The following is a 19,672-nucleotide window of genomic DNA, read 5'->3' as shown; positions in this document are numbered from 1 at the left end:
CGGCCGTAACGGCGGGAGCGGGACGCGGCGGCGCCGCCCGGCGCGCAGCTGGGTCGGCGCTTCCGCGCAGCGGCGGGGCCGGCTTCAAGCGCCCTCCTCGCAGGGGCGAGCGCGCTCGTGCCGGCTCCTCCGAGTGCGCCCCCCGCCCCCCGTACACCCCTCCTGCGGGGGCTGATGGTTCACAAACGTAGCTCGTCCCCGCCTGACGTTCCCGGAGACGGGAGCCGGGCGGCGGAGCAGCCCAGCCCTGCTGGGTGCCAGCTCCCGCGCCGGTCAGCGGCGGCGGCGCTCGGCGCTGAGCACCGCGGGGGGATGCTGCCCCTCCGCCCCGCGCTGCTGCCCAAGCGCTACCGAGGCGGATCGGCTCCGCGCTCGCGGCCGGGCCGCGCGGCCGCCCGAGCGGCAGGAGGAGGAGGAGGAGGGCGCGGCGGCGGCAGCAGCAGCAGCAGCGGTGGCGGCGGCGGGGCCCCGGCGTTGGGCCCGCGCGGCGGCGGGGCGGGCCGGGTGCCGGTCCGGCGGCGCGGGCCGGGGTCGCCGCGGGCTGCCCGGAGGGGGGCGGAGCAGGAGTTGCGCGAGCCGCCGCGCTCGTGCGCGAGCTGGCCGGTAGGGGCCGTTGCCACCCCCCGCAGGGGGAGGGGAGGCGGAGCCGGGCGCGGCGCGAGGCCGGGTCGCGCGGCGGCGGCGCTTCTCCTCGCCCAGCCGGCGGCGGCGGCCCCCGCGGCGGTCATGGCGGCCGTCCTGTCCCCGCGCCTCTGCGACAGCGACCCGGCCACGCCCGGCGCCCAGTCCTTGAAGGTGAGAGCGGGCGGCGGCTGCGGGGCTGCGGGCCCGGCGCGGCGGCCTGAGGCTGCGCCGCAACAGTCGCCTCGGCGGGAGGCCTCGCCCGGTCCCGTCGTCCCCCCCCCCCCCGCGTGGGTGCTGAGACCCTCCCGCCCCGGGCTCGCCTCTCGCCTCACAGGGCAGCCGGGCGGCGGCGGGCGGCGTCTCGCCGGGGGCTTGGCGCCCTCCCGCGCCCTGGCCGAACTTCGGGGGCGGGGGCGAAGCCCCGCTGGGTGCCCGGCGTCCGGTCTCCTTCCTAAAAGTCCTTACGCGCCTCCCCGGGCCGGGCCCGGCGCGGCGGCTCGTTCCGTACCGCGGCAGCGCCCCAGCGTCGCACCCGCAAAGTTTGGGTCTAGTCGCAGGCTCTTCTGCGTAGGCCTGCTAGATTGTACCCGCTCGTCCCAGGCTCTGCTTGGGCTTGTGGCACCGAGTACTTGCTGCTGTTTCTGCGCCCACGCTCGAATGCAGATTGGCAGTTACTTTCTGAAAGACAGCTTCGTAACTCTGGCTTTCCGGTTACATAATAAAGGGTCGTTACGTAGATCTTATAGTTGATAAACGTACCAGGAATTCATAATGTAACCTTATTTTGTAAGGACTAACAGGCGTTTTACAGAAACTCGTGTTTACCAGGGAAGAAGGGGCTGGTTTGTTTGACTTTCTATGTAAAGAAAGCCACAAGACTGTCCCTAATTATTATTTTTGGTGCAATAACAGTGGTTGAACTACAGTGTGACTTAAATTGCAATGCAAATGTCGTTTTTTCTGTGAAGTCCTCTGCAACACACTCATTTCTTAGATTGTTTTAGTCTCTGAGCCTGTGTGGTTGAATTTGCTGAAGTTTTCAGCACGTAAGAAAGCAAAGATGGAAATAGAGGACATTCATCTCTCCCGTGGTATGGGTGCTTGTATTTTTTGGCTATACTGGATTTAATAAAAGAAAATTTCAAGGCAAAAGGAGAAACTAATGCGAGGCACTTCCTCTTAACTGTCAGGTTGAGATCTATCTATTAAAAATGTTTTGAAGTCTCATGGTAGCTTTGGTATAGCAAAGCATAGCTTTGGGCCTGTGCATGTTTTTGTCTAGTAGTTGAAAAGGTTTGGAGTGCATTAATGTTCTGTGTGGGAAGTAGAGATCAACTGCTGATGAGACATAGCTGTTTTACAAAATACTCTAGTGTGATATTTGTTTTGATTGGAGACTGCTGCTTGGTTTGTCTAAGTTTATACAGGGTATTCTTAGCAATATTAGGAAAGAATATTATTAGTAATACCTAATGCAGGTGTTACCTGATTCGTTAAGTATAGCTGCATTAAGAAAGTACAGTTTCATTAAATTTTGCTTTTAAGTTTTTGCTCTTACTGTATGAAAAATACTGTTCTTACTACTCCACAAGAAAGAAAAAAAATTGTAAAGAATTGTGAAAAACATGAAATAAACCAAAAATACAGAAGACAAATGGTATTTCCCTGTGGCCTGTCTTGATTGTAGTAATGTGAAATGTTACATAACAAAAGTAATGTATTCTCTTTTGCTGGAATCTTTTTTTAATGATATTTCAAGTGATACATGAAACAGCTAATGTCTTTCATTCTAGTAAATGGTGGACCTAATATTGTTCTGGTCATATACTTAATACGTAAGTGTAATTGTGGGCTTGATCCATTTAATTCTGACAGGTTAATTCTTCTTTCTTAAACTTTTCACAAAAATTATGAAACGTGATTCTTTCCTACTATTCCACTTCAGAGTTTTGCTTACTTAGAGCTATCTTTTCTTGGCTCTGGTGACAATAGGCAATTCCTTTGAACACTTCTGCCTTCTGTTTCTCAATTATAATCATGCAAGGGTGATCACGAAACACTTTGAGAGTTGTTGATGATGAGTACTAGGTAGGAGTTGTATAGCGTTATTAGACAACAAAGCAGTGAAAAGCACAAGAAGGCCAATGGAATCATTGGTCTGCTAGATTTTACAGAACTCTTTTTTTTTTTTTTTTTTTTTTTAATTTCTTCACCCTTGATTATCTTTCTCTATACATAGAGCTCATGAAATCTGAATAGTAACACCTGTAAGTTAATGTCTCACTGTTCCCTTGTAATAGCTTTGTCCTGAAGATAAAATTTGTCTTCTGTATCTGTTGTAATACAACTTCTTCCCTCTTCCCCACCCCTGCAAAAAGACAAGTCTTTGCTACTTGTTGTAATCATCTTTTTGTAAACAGTATACCATTCCTTTTATTTTAACTGTATGTCTATAAACTCCTGTGTTGCTTTTGGTCATATTTCCCTTGATTTTATAAGTATCAGCTCTCAGCAAGGGCTTGGTGGTTTTGCTTTGCCCTTGCTTTTGCGAGCTAGCCTGATTAAGTGAGTTAGTCTTGGCCCTGACTGTCACCAGCGAGGGAAGTTTGCTGGGTCTACAGCTGTCTGGCTGTGCTGATACCATAGGTAGTTTACATCAAGAATGATGAACTTGGTGGTGACAGCCACAGCTCTGTCTATTCAGTGCTCCACCTACACAACAGGTGAGAAACTACCCAATTCTCCTTCTGTGCCGCTATGTGTCCTGCAGCTAGTTTATAGCAACGAGTAGTTTGCTGTGTAAACTGTTGGAGGAGTTGTTTGTAAAGAGTTAAATAGCTCAGTAGTTCGAGTATATTTAAACTGTGGATTGCTTTGCAATATTTTTTTATGTTTTAAATAATCCGCTGAATACTGTTAACTTTTTAAATACTTATCTTAATTGTCATTTCAGGATGACACAGAAGAAAATTCCAATGACGGCAGCCAGCCGTCCAAAAGACGACGTATGGGCTCAGGGGACAGTTCTCGGAGCTGTGAAACTTCTAGTCAGGACCTTGGGTAATACCATTTTTTACAATTCCCGCTTTTTTATTGCTAGTCTTACTGTATTGTTTGATATGCTTAAGTATTAGCTCTTCTTTCTTTGCTTGTATATTCTTCATTTATCTTTCTGAATCGAGGCAATGTCCTATGAGTAGCTTGCTGTCTTTTTCTTCCAGCATATTTTTAGACATTTAGAATGACACAAAATGTGATGCATCTTAATTTGCAATCAGAAGTACAGCTTACATGTTTTTAAAATATTACATATTTTTGGAATTAATTTTGACACTGTAGTACCTGCTTTTCCTGGTGTCCTGCCTGCTATCATGAATATCCCTTTCTTCAAAATCTGTCTCAGCATATTGGTGAATGCTGGTTTGGAGAAATATATGTGAAGTGGGGTATAGCTAAATGACTTTGAAATGGATTAACAGGATGCAGTATTCTAAAGTGCTTGTCCAACTTCATAGATGTTGTTCATGGACATAAATAGGAATTAGTGAATTTCTGGAAATGTAAGTATCCTTAAGAATTCTTTACTTTGTTCTATCTTTTTTTTTTATGCTTAGATACAGCTATTTTCCTGCTGAAAACTTAATAGAATACAAGTGGCCACCAGATGAAACAGGAGAATACTATATGCTTCAGGAGCAAGTCAGTGAATATTTGGGTGTGACTTCCTTTAAAAGAAAATATCCAGGTATTTGTGTTTTTAAAGTTTGTCCTCTAAAACATCTTTGTATAGTTTGGATGTAATATTTGTCTTTTTGACTACAGCATGAACCAACTGATAAAAAAAGACCCTGGCAAAAGTAGATCTGAATTATGTATGTTGTACTTTTTGTTACTGGCATATTGAAAATTTATCCTGCATTTTTCGGAGTAACTGGAGACTTTTTGGTATTGCCACTGACAATCTGTGAGCAAGTCTGATCTGGGGCTTAGATCAGCAAGTACCTTTTGAAAACTGACCTCAAATTTATTTTTAGGTGTTTTGTTGGTGATTTCTTACTATATAGCTCTATTTTCTGTTTCTTGAATTGTGGCAGCGTTTCTACACTGTAGAAGAATTTAAAAAAATTGATTGGGGAGGTTCTAGAATTTGAGCCTTCATTATTCAGACTTGTCAAATCTAGTTCTTTTGTTATGGAATTTATTTTTTAAAAAGCGTATTAAAAGAAAAAAAAGAATGTACCTTCCATGCTTGATAGTGTTTTCTGCATCCAAGCTCATATATCAAGTTTCTTCAGTATTCCTGTAAATTATAAATACAGGCAGGGTACTCAGAAAAATTGGCCATGGCCCTACAGTGTATATTAAATCTAAAACTAATTTATAAAATTATCATGTTTGTAGGAATAGTAGTATAATACAGACTCTCACTGCCTGGAAATAAAATTGTCAAAATACTTTGGCATTGTTTATGGGGGAGTTTGAGTAACTGCGCACATTTTTTATTGCTTTTTTTTGTTTGTTTTCCTTGGAGATTTAGAAAGACGAGATCTATCTCACAAGGAGAAACTCTACCTCAGAGAACTAAATGTTATCACAGAGACTCAGTGCACACTAGGTAAGAAAACAAATTGTTAGATTTCTTGTTACAGTTTTAAAAATAGGACACACTGAAATGTGATTTGGTTTGGTAGAGGAGGATTACGTCACTCTCAACTGAAAACATAAATTCCAAAATGAAAACTGGATTATACTTAATATTTAATTTGTGTAGATTGGCTATGAGGTATCAGTATTCCAGATGTATTATAAAACCCCAAATTTTGGATCTCTTCTAATTACTTAGCAAAATCCCTTCTATGTTGTAAATTAACTTTTAGAACCTTTTTCTTCTTCTAGAAAAGAGAATACCTTAATTCTTCAAACTAAAAAGTACATTGGTGGTGTTCTGCTGAGTTAGTTGGAACTCAGCAAACATTAGCGTATCTTATACGGTTAAACTTATATGTTAGAAGGGTGTATGTTAAAGCATTTTAATGTACTTGAAATGGAACAATGTCATCGATGTGGCTTATATTGAAAGAACTTTTAAGGTTTTTTTTTTTCTTCCTCTGCTAATACCTGTGACTTGAAGCATGTTAGAGATTATGGCTGTTGTGTTTTCTTCTGTGTATCGAAGGTCTGTGCAAATGTTATGTCATTTTATATACTGATGGTCTTTGGCCTACCACCTTTATTTCTCACCAGCCAGCTCTCTTGATTTATTTATTTCTTTTTAAACTTAAATTTGCAGGAGAGAACAGTATGTAATTTTTATCAGTAGAAGCAAAATGCTGTATATCCAGTAGAGATGTGTGCTGTGTTAACTATTCCTATTTTTAAGGTTATATTTATAATCAGTGATAGTAGCATAAATCAACCTCCATTCTGTTGTCAAGGTTTGGAGATTAGGTGGAACCTTTAAAGGAGGAGTTCTGCATTGTAGCTGCAAACTGAGGCATTCTGACTTCTGAACTTCAAATACTTTAATTAGGAGACAGGTCTTTGTGCAGTTTGCTACTCTAAATTGCCCTCACAGTGATTCTTCCTTGATTTGTGTAGCGAGGTTATGTAAACCTCATAATTTCACTTAGGTTCTGCAAGTTAATGAAACTACCACTTCACCAATATTGGAAACTGAAACTAGCAGTTCACCAGGTCCTGCATAGAACAAAGGTTCTGCCTCACAGGGGAGTTTAGTAGGTGCCCGAGTCAATGTGAAGGGGTCAGTAGCTGTAAGCAAGAAATGAAATCAGCCTCGGCTTCTTGAGTGGAAGCAAACTCCTCGTCAGCTGTGAAAGCTAAATAGCACAAGTTCATTCCTCCTTGAGAGAGAGAAGCCACGTGCACAGCAGGTTGTTGTCTTTAGCTGCCCAAAAACTTGAATTTTGTGGGATATAAATAACCTACAGTTAATTTTACCAGATAGCATCATTATTACTTTTATCTATTTTAGGTCTAACAGCTTTGCGTAGTGATGAAGTAATTGATCTTATGATTAAAGAATACCCTGCCAAACATGCTGAGTATTCTGTTATACTGCAAGAGAAAGAACGTCAGCGAATAACAGATCATTATAAAGAGTACTCTGTAAGTAGCTAGCATATAAGTGAACCAGATCTGTAAAATGTGGAGTATAAGAAAAGGCTGTTCTCAAACTGATAGTGAAATCTATGTGAATTAATAAAATTGTTTTTATTCCAGCAAATGCAGCAGCAGAACACACAGAAAGTAGAAGCCAGTAAAGTTCCAGAATATATTAAAAAAGCTGCCAAGAAAGCTGCAGAATTCAACAGCAATTTAAACCGAGAGCGGATGGAAGAAAGAAGAGCCTATTTTGATTTACAGACACATGTAGGCAGATTTAATTTTCTTATCAATGTCAATAGGTAGCTCCTTGCTTCTTCTAATAAAGTTGGTTTTGGTACTATTTTATTATCAAGAGGTTTGATTAGTCTTGTTTCAGTCATGTAGGGACTTAAACAGATTTGCTGTTAAATGAGTAATACTGCTAAAAATACTAATCTCAAATATGTTTAATGTGAAAACTTTTTTAAAAACTTGAAAATACTTGTCTCAGGAAGTTTTAAAAATTTCAGTGTTACTTTGTTGTCATGTCTTTAATCTGAAGGTAGGAGCATAAAACTGAGGGAGATGTTCAGGTTACTAAGAAGCTTCTGTTGCTATTGTATCTATTCATGTAAATGGCTAATTCTTTTTTGGAACACCTCCAAAATTTTGCCTGAACAATACCTAGAGTAAAAAAGTAAATTGTTTATCCTCTAAAAGAATGCTACCTGTCAGTGTTATGCCTTTGTTTTTGTTAGGTGTTATATTATTTTTCTATTAGACATATTTCATGCTTCTGTGCCTGATTTAAAAAAAATAAGCTGGCATTTTGAAGCAGGTCTGTTCTGCTTGTGTAAAGACAGTAAAGTAAAAATTTTATCTATGCAAATTATTACATGGCAGTTTATTATGGAAAGTTTATGCTTTTCTGTTATTGACCCATGTTATAGACAAGATAGTGGGTAATTAGTTTTATTTCTTTCTAAGGGAAAGAAGGCTTCTGTGTAAGCTTCTCCTTTCCATATATTTGTATTATTAATGGGATTTTTTTATAGTACAGTCTGGTTTCAGAATTAGATGGACATGTTCTTGCTATCCTCTACCAATGTGGACCAACAATGGTAAAGATGCCAACATGCTAAAGATGCCAATCACAAAAATGAATGTTTACTGTTTCAATTGTTAGATTGTAATTTTTAAATTCTTTTACATAATATACTGTTAGAAGTAGTCTTACCTCATATTTGTTCAGGTCACTAGATACTCAGTGATTGGACTTAATCCATAATACTGTTTTGTGAGTGGGATCTCTTACTGTTTTAATAAATTGGATTTCCTATGGGAGAGCTCAGGTAGCTGTTCCAACCAATAAAACTGGCTAGTTAAAAAATATTTGGGAGGGTAGATGGTGAAGAAGGCTCAAAAGTTTTTATGTAAAACAAAAACGTCATTGTTTTGTATTAAACAATACAGATTATCCAGGTGCCTCAAGGGAAATACAAAATCTTACCTACAGAGAGAACAAAGGTTAGTCCTTATCCAGTGGCTCTCATACCCGGCCAGTTCCAGGAGTACTACAAAAGGTATTTTAAAAGCATCCTAACTTCCGATTCTGTTGCACTGATCTATTTTCTCTACTTCTAGCAGATGGAAAACATTTCAGTGTATTTACTGTAAGGTTTTGAATTCATTTTATGTTTGATACACTTGCTAGTCTAATAGAGGCGTAGCGTGACAGCTTTTGTCAGCAAAACAGCACTGACTGCAAGAGTACTGTCTCTGCTGATGTGTTGCAGTGCCTGAGATTGGCCTGCTCAGATACTTACTGTGGTAAAAGGAGACATTGATTTCACTCCTGCTCACCTCATGTGTTTGCTTATCATGTGCCTCTGCATGTGTGCTAAGATTAATGTTGCTGTTTCAAAATGTTGTAATGCTGGCTTGTGATTACATGTTTTCTGTGTGACAGTCTTACTGGGCTAAGTTTAATGTTGGATTTGTAAGTCAGAGAGAAAGGTATTGCTAGTTGGATCTTTATATTTCATAAAAAATGTGTACTTGGCTGTCTGCACAAATTTAAGACTTTACCTGGTGGCGTGCTCCCATTTGACAAATACATACTGATTTGAAAATTGTTGCCTAAGTCTTACCATCTGTACAACAGAGATGGTACTCATTCCATGCATGCACAGTTTTCTTTAGAGAAGCTCTTTATCTGCATATATCTCGCACATTCCAGTGTGTGTGCATACAGCCCACCCCAAGTTTGCATGTTACAGCACATTCTTGAAGGGCTTCAATTTTATTAAATTAATTGAACTAAAAATACTAGATATCTTGTTTATTTTGCACTTATAAGCTGCAAGTGAAACTGCTTATCCTCCTTAATGAAGGACACAACCTTTCAAAATATGCGTCAAAATAATATCCAACCACTTACAATGCCTGTCCTTAATAGTAAGAGGACTTTCACTTTTTTTTCTTCGTATTTAAGGTTAAAAGAGAAAGGGTAGATTACATGTGTTAAGCTGTATATGGCTATAAGCAATATGTTGAGATCTTAATGTTCTTCTTAAATTATATTTTTATATGCATTTTTTTTTCTCCTTCAATAATCAAGGAACTCAGATGTATAGCTATATTCTTTACTTACTTTGCTTTGGACCCTAGCTGTTCGTGTGCCCAGGGGTAGAAATGTTGTGCACGTGCTGTGTGGGCACTGTACATTTATGAACAAAGTGTATAGTCTGTTGGGTGTAGTAACGTGGATTGGCTAAAGATTTTTAGGGGTTCCGTGACCTCTTATGATTATGTAGGTTTGGAACATTGCAAATAATACTCTTCCTGTGTTCCACAAGTATCTGTTGTACAAAGAAGACAAGTACTAGATGGTACCGTGTTTGGGAGGAAGAATTAGTATGTTTCTTATCTTTTCAGAACTCCATGTTTTTATCTGCCTTCCTGAAAAAAGGGAGATTTTCTTACTTTTTCTCATCAAAGTCCTTGTATGCCGTGTGACTTAGTACTTATGCATAAAGTACACATGAATTAATAGAATTTCTTTATTTATGTCTTAACTTTAGATACTCTCCAGATGAACTTCGTTACTTGCCATTAAACACAGCTCTTTACGAACCTCCTTTGGATCCAGAGCTGCCTGCGTTAGACAGTGATGGAGATTCAGATGATGCAGAGGAAGGGCGAGGTGATGAAAAACGGAAACCCAAAGGCAATTCGGTGAGACAAATTGAAAGTGTTCTTCAACAAAAAAATCCTTTCCCTTCAATTTTGTTAGTTTCAGCAGTTTCTTAGTAGAGTCTTTAACATTTACAAAATGAAGGAGAATTGTAAACTAAAAGCGTTCTCCCTTTTTTAGTCCTTCCCTTTATTTTATAACATTGCTCTCCAGCTTTCTGTTTGATCCATTTTTAAAGTAAATCAAACAAATATTTGACATTTCAGGCCTTTTCTTCCTTTTTTAAAAAAAGAAATCTTGAACAATCTTCCCAACCGCAGCTCTTTGTTATGCCCTTTTTTCCCAAGGGGAAGTTTCTGGCATTTCTGAGGGGAACGAACACTGTAGTTCAAGTCACAGTGTATTTTGGTATTGAAGTGCCACAGAATCTGTCACTAAAGCAAAGGTATTGACAGCCTGATAACTTTTTCTTCTTGTGATGTAGAAGTAGGAAGTACTCAATATAGAACCAGTTACTTTATTCCAATTTAAAGAGAATGTAAAAAGCACTGTTTTTTTACTTTATGATACATCTTTAAAAAGATGTTTATGTTCTCTCTATTCATGCAAACGCAAAATTAACTGTTACTGGAAGTTAAGGGAAACTTTCATGTACCTACCTTGATAGTGTTTTAAGTGCTCAGGAGCAGCTGAGCTTCAGATGAGCTGTCTGAGTACAAGTGAACCATTGGTACATTGGTGTAGTTGGTTGGTTGGTGACAACCACTTTCTAGAAGTTTAACCCTAATTTTAAGAGAAAGAATGTAAAATCACAGGTGCATTTAACAGTTTCTAGTTCAGCTGATGAACGTTAGATGGTGGGTATATATAATGCTAAATTTTGCCATACAAACATTTTTTGAATGTTCATAAGATACTCATGACTGAAGAAGAAAGGAAGGAGTCAGCTTGTAGGCTAACAAGGGAGAGACAGTTGTTACTACGCCCTTTCTGCTTGCATTTTTTTGAGAAAAAGAAATCATATAAACTTAGTGTGCTAAATGTAAATTCAAAATTTTGGTTTAATTGTACTCCAGCTTTTTTACAGTTGGTCTTTAACCGTTTCTTCCCAGTTCCCTTTTCCACTGACTTCCGTTCCCCTTTATGGTAAAGAAAAGTAACTGGACTGAGCAGACTATTCTTTCCTTTTTCACTGAAGTTCAGAAGTCTTTTTGGTGACACAGTGCAGAGGGGAAAATGTCCTTTTGTTGGAAGAGTGTAGGGAAAATTTAAAATGAGATTGCTTTGAAGTGGTTTTGGCTATAGGAGCAGGGGTTCTTTGCTAGTCATTGGGGCATATTGTTTGGGAAAAATATCTGTTGAATACAAAGGAGGGCAATTGTCAGGCCTCTTTCCCTGAGTTTTGGGCTACCTACCATTCGTCAGATCTCCCTGGTGAGTCCTACAATATGCTTTTTCCTTTTTCACCCTCCCCGTTGTTGGAGTCAGGTAGCAATTTTCCTGTTCCATAGTGTTCTAATGGACCTGTCCTGAATAACCCTTCCCCTAAAATAACAATGAAACATACCATTTCTTGTTGCCACACGGTTGCTTTGCTTTTGTGCTATACTCCTCCCTTTGCCCTGTGTCTGTTTTGTCTGGTTTGATTTTAGGCTCTGGGGCATAGGCTGATTACTTTATGTTTGTACAGAGTGCCTTTTACTGCAGGGCACCATTATTTGGCCTTTTGGTTTTTATTGTAATAAATGCGATTAATCATATTGCTTTTCGGAGGCCTTTATTAATGCTTTTCTGAGAAAAATCTTGTGCTGCTGCTCTTAATTATGCTTACATTGATCTTTTGTCCTCTTTGAACCTCTTCCCCTCTTTCTTGCCTCCCCGTTCTTCAAAAAAATGCTTTAACTGCAGCATTAATTCTCTTGTTTGGTTCTGTATTAAATATTGAAGTGTGTTTTGCCTTTGATGGCATCCTGCTGCTGCAATCCAAATTAAATATTTAGATTGCTCCTGGTGAAAATAGTAGATGAGGGTGGCAGAAAAAACCTTCACATGTTTAATTCAAGGCAGTGCTATTTGGTAGTACACTTTAAATGCATGGCAAGGGCACTTGTAACTTTTTGCTGGCCCTTTACTTTGTAAACAGCATCTTGCATATAGTGGATTTCTTGCTGACTTTTAAAGGAAAACCGTTCAGAGAATTACACTGTTGTGCTCCCCACTCTGGTGTCAAAACCAACTGGAAAACATGACTGCTATTGCTGATGCCAGTATCTTAGCATGAGAAATAATAGATAATGAATGTTATGAGCAAAAGTGTTCTAGATTGTGATGTACCCCATGCTTTTGCAGAAGGAAAGATGCATCCTTCTCTGATCTTAGTTGGCTCTAAGGGGCATAGGAAAGACTTGTCTGTCTATCCAAAAAATAAAAAATATAGCTATGGTATTTTTATTATAGGACAATTCGTCTGGCAATGTATCTGAAGGTGATTGCGCCACAGACAACCAGGAGGATTCTTTTCAGGGAAGACAAAAAACAAGAGACAAAAGTGCTACTCCAAGAAAAGATGGTTCCAAACGTTCTGTATTATCCAAATCAGTTCCTGGGTACAAGGTAGAAGAAAAAAGCCCCTGACTGAACTTTACTGACCAGCCTCTCCCTGAAATACTTGTTTTTTCAATAATATGGAACTTCTGCTTGCTGTACTTCACTAGCTGCTCTCCTGTTGTGTGCTCCATCTGTTTGCTTCCTTACTTCCTTTTTGCTTTTATTTCACGTGGGGCTTTCCTTTACCCTAGCTATACAGTGGCCTCTGTTTCTGTTAATGTCTCAGATTCCCAGGCAGTAACACCAGAAAAATCCATTGTGGATTTATCACTGGAACTCTGCATCTTTCTGTCTGCCTTAACATAGCAGTCAGAATTACTTGTCAGTTCAAAACTAGCATTCAGTATCCATTTTTTTATTTCTACTGTTTCGTATGGCAGCATATCAAGAGATCAGTGCTGTAAAGTGCAGCTATGTGGCTGAACATGTTGTTATGACGTTCATTTTAAAGACAGTCTTTCATCCTGAGATGTTATGATGTATAGGATGGAAGGCAAGAGGCTTACTACAGTTGTATAGGCAACACTACGTAACCACTTTAAAAGTATATGGAAAATAGCTTTTTATGTAGTTCATACTATGTAGAAACATTTCTGGGCAATATGCTTTTATCCAAGCTATAAACTTGGTGAGGATGTTAAAACATTTCAGCTGTCGAGCAGTGATTGCCAAACCTAAGACCCAAATCATCAGTATTACTCTATAATAATTTCAAAAAATAAAAATAAGATTACAATAAAAATACTTTTCAGAAGAAGTGGGAATTGACATACATTATTTATGTATTATTATTATTATTCTGCATACTAAGAGAGGATCTGAACATGATGTAATGCTTTTAAAGCATGTTATTGCCTAGTCCTGTTCCACTGAAAGGAATGAGAATTTTCCATTGACTTACGTGGGAGCAGGAATAGACTCATAAAGAGGGAAAACACTACATTAAGATGAGGTTTAGTATTTAGCAATCAGGAATGCTTGTTAAGAGAGGCTATGGAAAAAGGAACATTTTTGTCAGTGACGAGATCATACAGATTGAGAAACTGTCTCAGCAAAAGTGAGCTGTTGATGACTTGCATTTTATATTCATAAATATTTACTATCTGTGTTTACCAAGTTAACAGTAAATAAACTGTAACTTACCTTAAGAAGCTAATTTCCAGCAAGAATCGGACAGCTTTGATAAATTTTCTCTACATACAGTATCTGTACAAGTTCGTAGCAGATAGCAAACTCCAGTTGCGTTTTCTCTTTTCAGGAACTTACTAAGAATATGCAAACTATGGAGATTTAGACTGTGGTACCATATGTATATTTTTTTATATGTAACTTTGCAAATTGTTGTAGATGCAGAATGCATACCAATATTCCCATGAACATGAAATCCAAAGATGGAGCTTGAATTTTTTTAGGCTTTGTTTAACTTGACATTGTGTGCCACTGGTTTACAGCAGTTTCACTGAGCTGTGAAATACCTGAGTGTTTGATTAGTCCGATCTACTTAATGGCCTTTTGAATGCATAGAGAGAGGACTGATGGAGCAGAACTTTTTGCAACTGAACTTCTAATTGTAGAAGAGAAATGGCAGTATACAGCATTGCATTCTGAAAATGGATTCCCAGAGCAATTACGCAGTGGTTCAAAATCACCGATTGTGTTAGTAACAAGGTATTACTGTAAACTAACAGTGCCACATCTTTGCAATGTCAGTGTACCCTGCCTGCATCAGCCATCGGGCAGTTGATAAGTCAAAACTTGTGATGTTGTGTTGGGAGGGGGAGAGAATTGGCTTTCTTGTTTGTGGGAACGTTTAAAGGCTTTCAGTAAACCAAATTACATGAGCTGTTTTAATTGGTAAGACAGAAAGATTCTTGTTTGTTAGTCTATAAAAACACCAGATAATGATATACCATATGTGCCTAAATGTTTAGGCACTTTGAGCTGAAAGCTTAACTGATTTAAAATGTTGTCCCTGTGAATTCTAAATCTTTGTAATACTTTTGTTCTGTATTGTTCTCTAATATTTGACTATTTTTGTAGGACAGTAATTTTTTGGTTACATGTAGTTAAAATTGAAGGATAATTGCTATGGCATCAACATGCAAATGTTATAGTTATAGCCACATTATGAGTATTACAGGATTCACACATTTCCACTGAGTTATTTTTGAGTAAAAGAAATAATGTATTTTATATGGAGCCATTTTTATTGTCAGTTCTTTAACAAAGAACGGTTAGCGTGTCTTTTACATTTTGTCATGTAGTGAGTCTTTGTTGCTGCAGGACTGGCTACTACAATTGCACACACAGGGTACTGTTAAAAGTACAGGAGATTTTTTGCACATAAAACTGAAATGTATTGAGAAACTATATTTTACAACACTTCTGCTTCGGGTCACTGTATATGAGAATGGAACGCTTTGCTTTCAGAATAGGACCTTATAAAAATGGTGTAGTTGGAATGCTTCTTTTGAGAGCTGCAGCACAGCAGCATGGAAGTGAAACCCTCCAGAGCAGGCAGTCATCATTGACTCTGCATTCATTTTGTCTCCCTTCCTCATCCCAATAAGATGAGGACATTGAAAGCAAAATTTACTCTAATCAGATGGGATATTGTGACTTCCCATTTGGATTTGATAGACTTTTTTCATAGCTTTTCTAAAAGCCATTTATGGTGATAGAACTTGAACTGATTTGAAATGTGAATAGTCTTGCATTTTTAATTTTTTTTCATTTTTGTAAAAATACTTCCATACTGTTGGAATTTTATTATTAATAGGCTGTGATTCTCACCCCCCCCCCCCAACATGCACGATTTCTAATGAACACAATTTAGTGAAGTAAGACTAGATGGAAGCATTGTTAATAAATGCATCTATATCAGTGTCTAACTTTAGAGTTATGTGTATCAGAGTGTTAACTGCACATACCTTAACGCAGGTACAGTGACCGAAAAGTAGCTCACTTTAGTTTTGCTGGAGTATGCTGCTGTATGTTAAAGGCAGTAAAATACAAATCCATAACAAACTAGAAGTCTGATTAGAAAAGTGCACTTGCTATTCTAGAAAGGCTTGGTTTACTTAGAAATAGATAAAAACACAATTAAAAAAAATTAGAATGTAGCCTAAACAACAGAAGGGTAAATGCTGCAACACTGATGAGGTTTAAGCATGTGCCACTTTTGTTGGGAGGAGCAGGGTATAAAGGTATACATGTAGGACACATAGTATAGTTAACAGTAAAAGAGTTTATGTGTGGTTTTGCTTCCATTATATTTATTATTTTGTAGAGATGTTTGTGAATGTTAGACTTTTATTGTTTTATTATATTTATGTATAAACCAGGTTGACTCTGCTTTTTTAAAATAAATAAGCAAAAAAAAAAAAAGTCTGTATGAATGCCTCTGTCATCTTTTGAAGGAAGTTACCTATAAACATCTGGTATGGTGTTTTGTTTTCTTAAAACTCTTTAGACCAGACAATTTGAAGTAGACTGTAGCCATGCTTGAACTTAAAAAGTAGATAGAAAACTTCAGAAAACTTAAAGCAATGCATCCTGACTACTTAAAAATGAGTCAAGATATTAATTGTCTTGCTAGGTGCTAGAAAAAACTGGCTGGGAAATAATAAACACACTTAAAGAGAAGTTGTATTGCAAAAGATCTTGGCAATTTATATATATATATTTTATATATATTTCTGTTTTCACTTTTATTTTAAAACTAAACTTGATTCGTCTCCCCACATGTGGCTGGTAGTTGACTGGGACTCTTCTTGCTTACTGAGAAGCCATTCAGGTCCTTAGAAAACAGGGTATGCCTTCAGCTCCCTCTAATAGCTGCGTCTTTGCAGCAACATTTACGTGTTTTTTTAAAACTCTGGCACTAGTCGATTTAACATCAGTGAGTACTATAAATTTTAAACCTCATTTGTCACTAATTTCATTATGCAGCGGTCAAAGCTCAACAATGTAACTCCTGAAATGTTTCTGAAATTCGTAACGCCTTATTTCTTCCTTGGTTCTCACCTGGATAAAACCGTTGGTCTCTCTTGGGTTGGGACACAGAACGCGTACACAAACGTTACTCATTGTAGCAGCCAGCTGCTTCTCTCTGACCTTTTAAGTGGATCTCATGGACCCAAATGCACTCCAGATGATCACTTAGAAAGATGATGAATGTAAACCTGTAGATAAATGCAAAGGTGTGCATTTCTTATAGCGATTATGACTGGATACAAGAAAGAATGGTAAAACAGAGCCGTGTACAGCATAGCTAACCAGATATTTTGAAACTAAAGATACAAAAATCAAGTTTATGGCTTTTGTAATTAATTTTCTTTATTTAGGGACAAATGTCCTGTAAATGGAAAATTGTGTTCAATTTCTTCCATAAACAGGAAATCTGCATGGCGATTCATAAAGAAGTATTCTATATTGGGGAAAAAAATACTGAAATTTTTAATGCTATGTCACATTTAATTTACATTGTGGGGAATGTTAGCTGATGAATTCATAGGAAGAAGCGCGTATGTGCTTTTCTTCATTTGATTTACATATAACTCACTGTGTGCCAAATGCAAAATTTGACGAAGGTAATTACAATTTTTTTCAGTGCTGCTGCTTGTCAGTTGTCATATTTTTTAAGGTTCACACATCATAACAGTTCATTAAGTTAAGAGTTAAGGAGATATATGAGATTTCCTTTTAAACCTGTAAATTCTTCTGGAATGAATTTATAGCCCTCTTCTACCCTTCCAGCCAAAGGTCATTCCAAATGCTATATGTGGGATTTGTCTGAAGGGTAAGGAGTCCAACAAGAAAGGAAAAGCTGAAGCTCTTATACATTGCTCCCAGTGTGACAACAGTGGTAAGTATCTGCATACACTAAGTGGATTCCTAAGGGAGTTCGTTTGACAAGATCTTTTTGTGGAAATACTTGGTGTACTGCACTTGTGTACCAACAGTGCCATTGCCTTTTCTGTCCTTCGTTAAGACTCCGTCTCTATTTAATGTTACGTGTGCTGGCACGTTCAGCGCAGTGTGGGATCTCACCAGGAGGTGAGCTAAGCTTCAGCTTCTGTAAAAGCAAAACAGTCTAACTAATTTTACATTTCATTTCAGACATAAAAGTAATAATATCGGTTTTAATCTAGGCCACCCTTCTTGCCTTGATATGACCCCGGAGCTTGTTGCTATGATTAAGACTTATCCTTGGCAATGTATGGAGTGTAAAACATGCATTATATGCGGGCAGCCTCACCATGAAGAAGAAATGATGTTCTGTGATGTATGTGACCGTGGTTATCACACTTTTTGTGTGGGGCTTGATGCTATCCCTTCAGGTAATAAAGTAAGAGTTAATAGTTCCCTTCCCACTTCCTCCAAGTCCTGGGCCTTCTCTCCTAGAATTAATATATGCACTGCTCTTGAAAGAACAGTTTAAGACAAGCACGAAGGGTAGGAGTAAGCAGTACTGTAGGAAAGCATTCACACTGTAGGACCCAGGGTTTTTTAATAAGCTTTATTTCTGTGTATTTGGTTGTGCACAGTTTAACCTGGCAATTCCTGTATAGGAAATATAATTGGCTTTTACAACAGAATTCAGACTTACTCAGAACTAGGTGGTAGGTTTTTTCCCATATCCACAGAATACTGAGAATAATCACCTCTTTTCATAAAAGAAACCTGTAAAGAGGCCATATTGCTGGAGTATAGCTTTCACATTAATAAAGTGTTTGTGCTATTATTTCCATTTCTAAATTAAAAAGTATGCTCAATATTTGTAAATACCTTTTTAAACCCCTTCTTTCCCATTTTTTTTCTTAACCATCAAAGCTGGAACTGAAGTACCTAGGGCCAGGCAGCCTGTACCTTTAACTGTCCTGGGGTCACTCCTATCACCCGGCCAACTCAAGGCAGTGTAAAGAAAGCTTCAGACATAGAAGTAACTGGTAGTAGTACTGTTGCTTTTCACATAATACTACATCTATGGTAAGTTAGTTCATGAATAAGTATTCAGTGGCTGCATGTTCTGCAGTGACAGTATTCTCTGTAACTATGGTACTTCAAACATGCTGTACGTTCCCCATTTTGGGAAGCACTGGCACTAGCTGTCACTTTAGTACAGGGTCTGTGGCCGATTTAAGTTTCAGGCTGACCTCAGGACAGAATCTAAACAAAAGAGTTTATATGCTTACAAAAGTATAAAATTACCAAAGCAGCCTTTATGATTCCAGCTGTTGCACTATAAACAGTTAAATGCTTCTGCTCTGTGCTCCATCCTTTATTGTTCCCTCAGTAAATGAGTTTTAGTACAAGGGCTGGTGCTGAACCCCAGCCAGCAGCTTAATCTCTGCTGCCTGACTGCACTGAAATAACTGACATGGGTTTGGTAACTGGATGAGTGAGTAACAAAGGTAGTTTCCCAATAATTGATAACTTTCTTTTCTTAGGTCGCTGGATTTGTGATTGTTGTCAGAAAGACTCTCCCGTACCCAGAAGAGGAGGAAGAAGGGGGAAAAACAGCAAGGAGGGCTAAAAAACCCTAAACCCCCTTGCTGTCCAAAACTTAACTGCAAAAATTAAAGTGATACTTTGGTGCTATTTAACCAACCACTTTAAGAGGAACAATACCACTTTTTTTTTTTTTTCCTTTTTACCAAATAAACTTTTAATTTTGGCTATATAATGATTTTTTTGGTGATACAAGTGACTAATCATGTCCTGTCAGATGTCTAGATAGAGATAGATAAGCCAAATTCCCACTTAAAAGGCTTTCAGTAATCAAATTTAAATTGTACATGCACCATTTGTATAAAATTATTGTAACGTACTTGTTTATTTCAGTGCACTCATCAGTAAGCTCTGTGAAAATTACAGAGCAATTTAAATATACACTATTTGCATAGCAACTGGTTATTTTCAGAGACTCAACCAAAGCAAAAAAATACTCCTGGAAAAACTAACTTTCAAGGAAGAGTGGGCATGACCTGACCTTACCATGTACTGCAGATTTCTTTCAGCAGAAGTTTTCTTTGCAAGCTAATGACTTACTCATAAAGATGTACTAAAAAAAATAAAAATCAATCACAAAAAGCTAGAAAGGGAGGTGTAAGAAAACACCTCTCAAGTTCAAGATAA

General features: G+C 38.7%; 1 protein-coding gene across 3 annotated transcripts; it reads left to right on the top strand.

Moving 5' to 3' along the window:
• The first annotated feature begins 159 nt into the window (after positions 1 to 159).
• On the top strand, positions 160 to 19,189 carry PHF10 (PHD finger protein 10). Of its 3 annotated transcripts, none has more exons than XM_075748614.1 (12): positions 160 to 795; positions 3,578 to 3,684; positions 4,239 to 4,369; positions 5,162 to 5,239; positions 6,617 to 6,750; positions 6,865 to 7,014; positions 8,203 to 8,312; positions 9,813 to 9,966; positions 12,383 to 12,538; positions 17,291 to 17,399; positions 17,686 to 17,874; positions 18,985 to 19,189. In XM_075748614.1, exons 1-12 carry the CDS (start codon positions 175 to 177, stop codon positions 19,068 to 19,070), a joined length of 2,025 nt encoding a protein of 674 aa, XP_075604729.1. In that variant the 5' UTR covers positions 160 to 174; the 3' UTR covers positions 19,071 to 19,189. The 3 variants fall into 3 exon arrangements, with proteins under 3 accessions (XP_075604729.1, XP_075604728.1, XP_075604730.1); XM_075748613.1 differs by having other exon boundaries at positions 5,156 to 5,239; positions 18,985 to 19,187; XM_075748615.1 differs by lacking the exon at positions 12,383 to 12,538 and having other exon boundaries at positions 5,156 to 5,239; positions 18,985 to 19,186.
• Positions 19,190 to 19,672: the final 483 nt, after the last annotated feature.

The sequence above is a fragment of the Balearica regulorum genome, chromosome 3, assembly GCF_011004875.1.
Source record: "Balearica regulorum gibbericeps isolate bBalReg1 chromosome 3, bBalReg1.pri, whole genome shotgun sequence".
NCBI classification, from domain to species: domain Eukaryota; kingdom Metazoa; phylum Chordata; class Aves; order Gruiformes; family Gruidae; genus Balearica; species Balearica regulorum.
The sequence above is the reverse complement of the archived record's forward strand: the minus strand, read 5'-3'. Positions and strand labels throughout refer to the sequence as shown.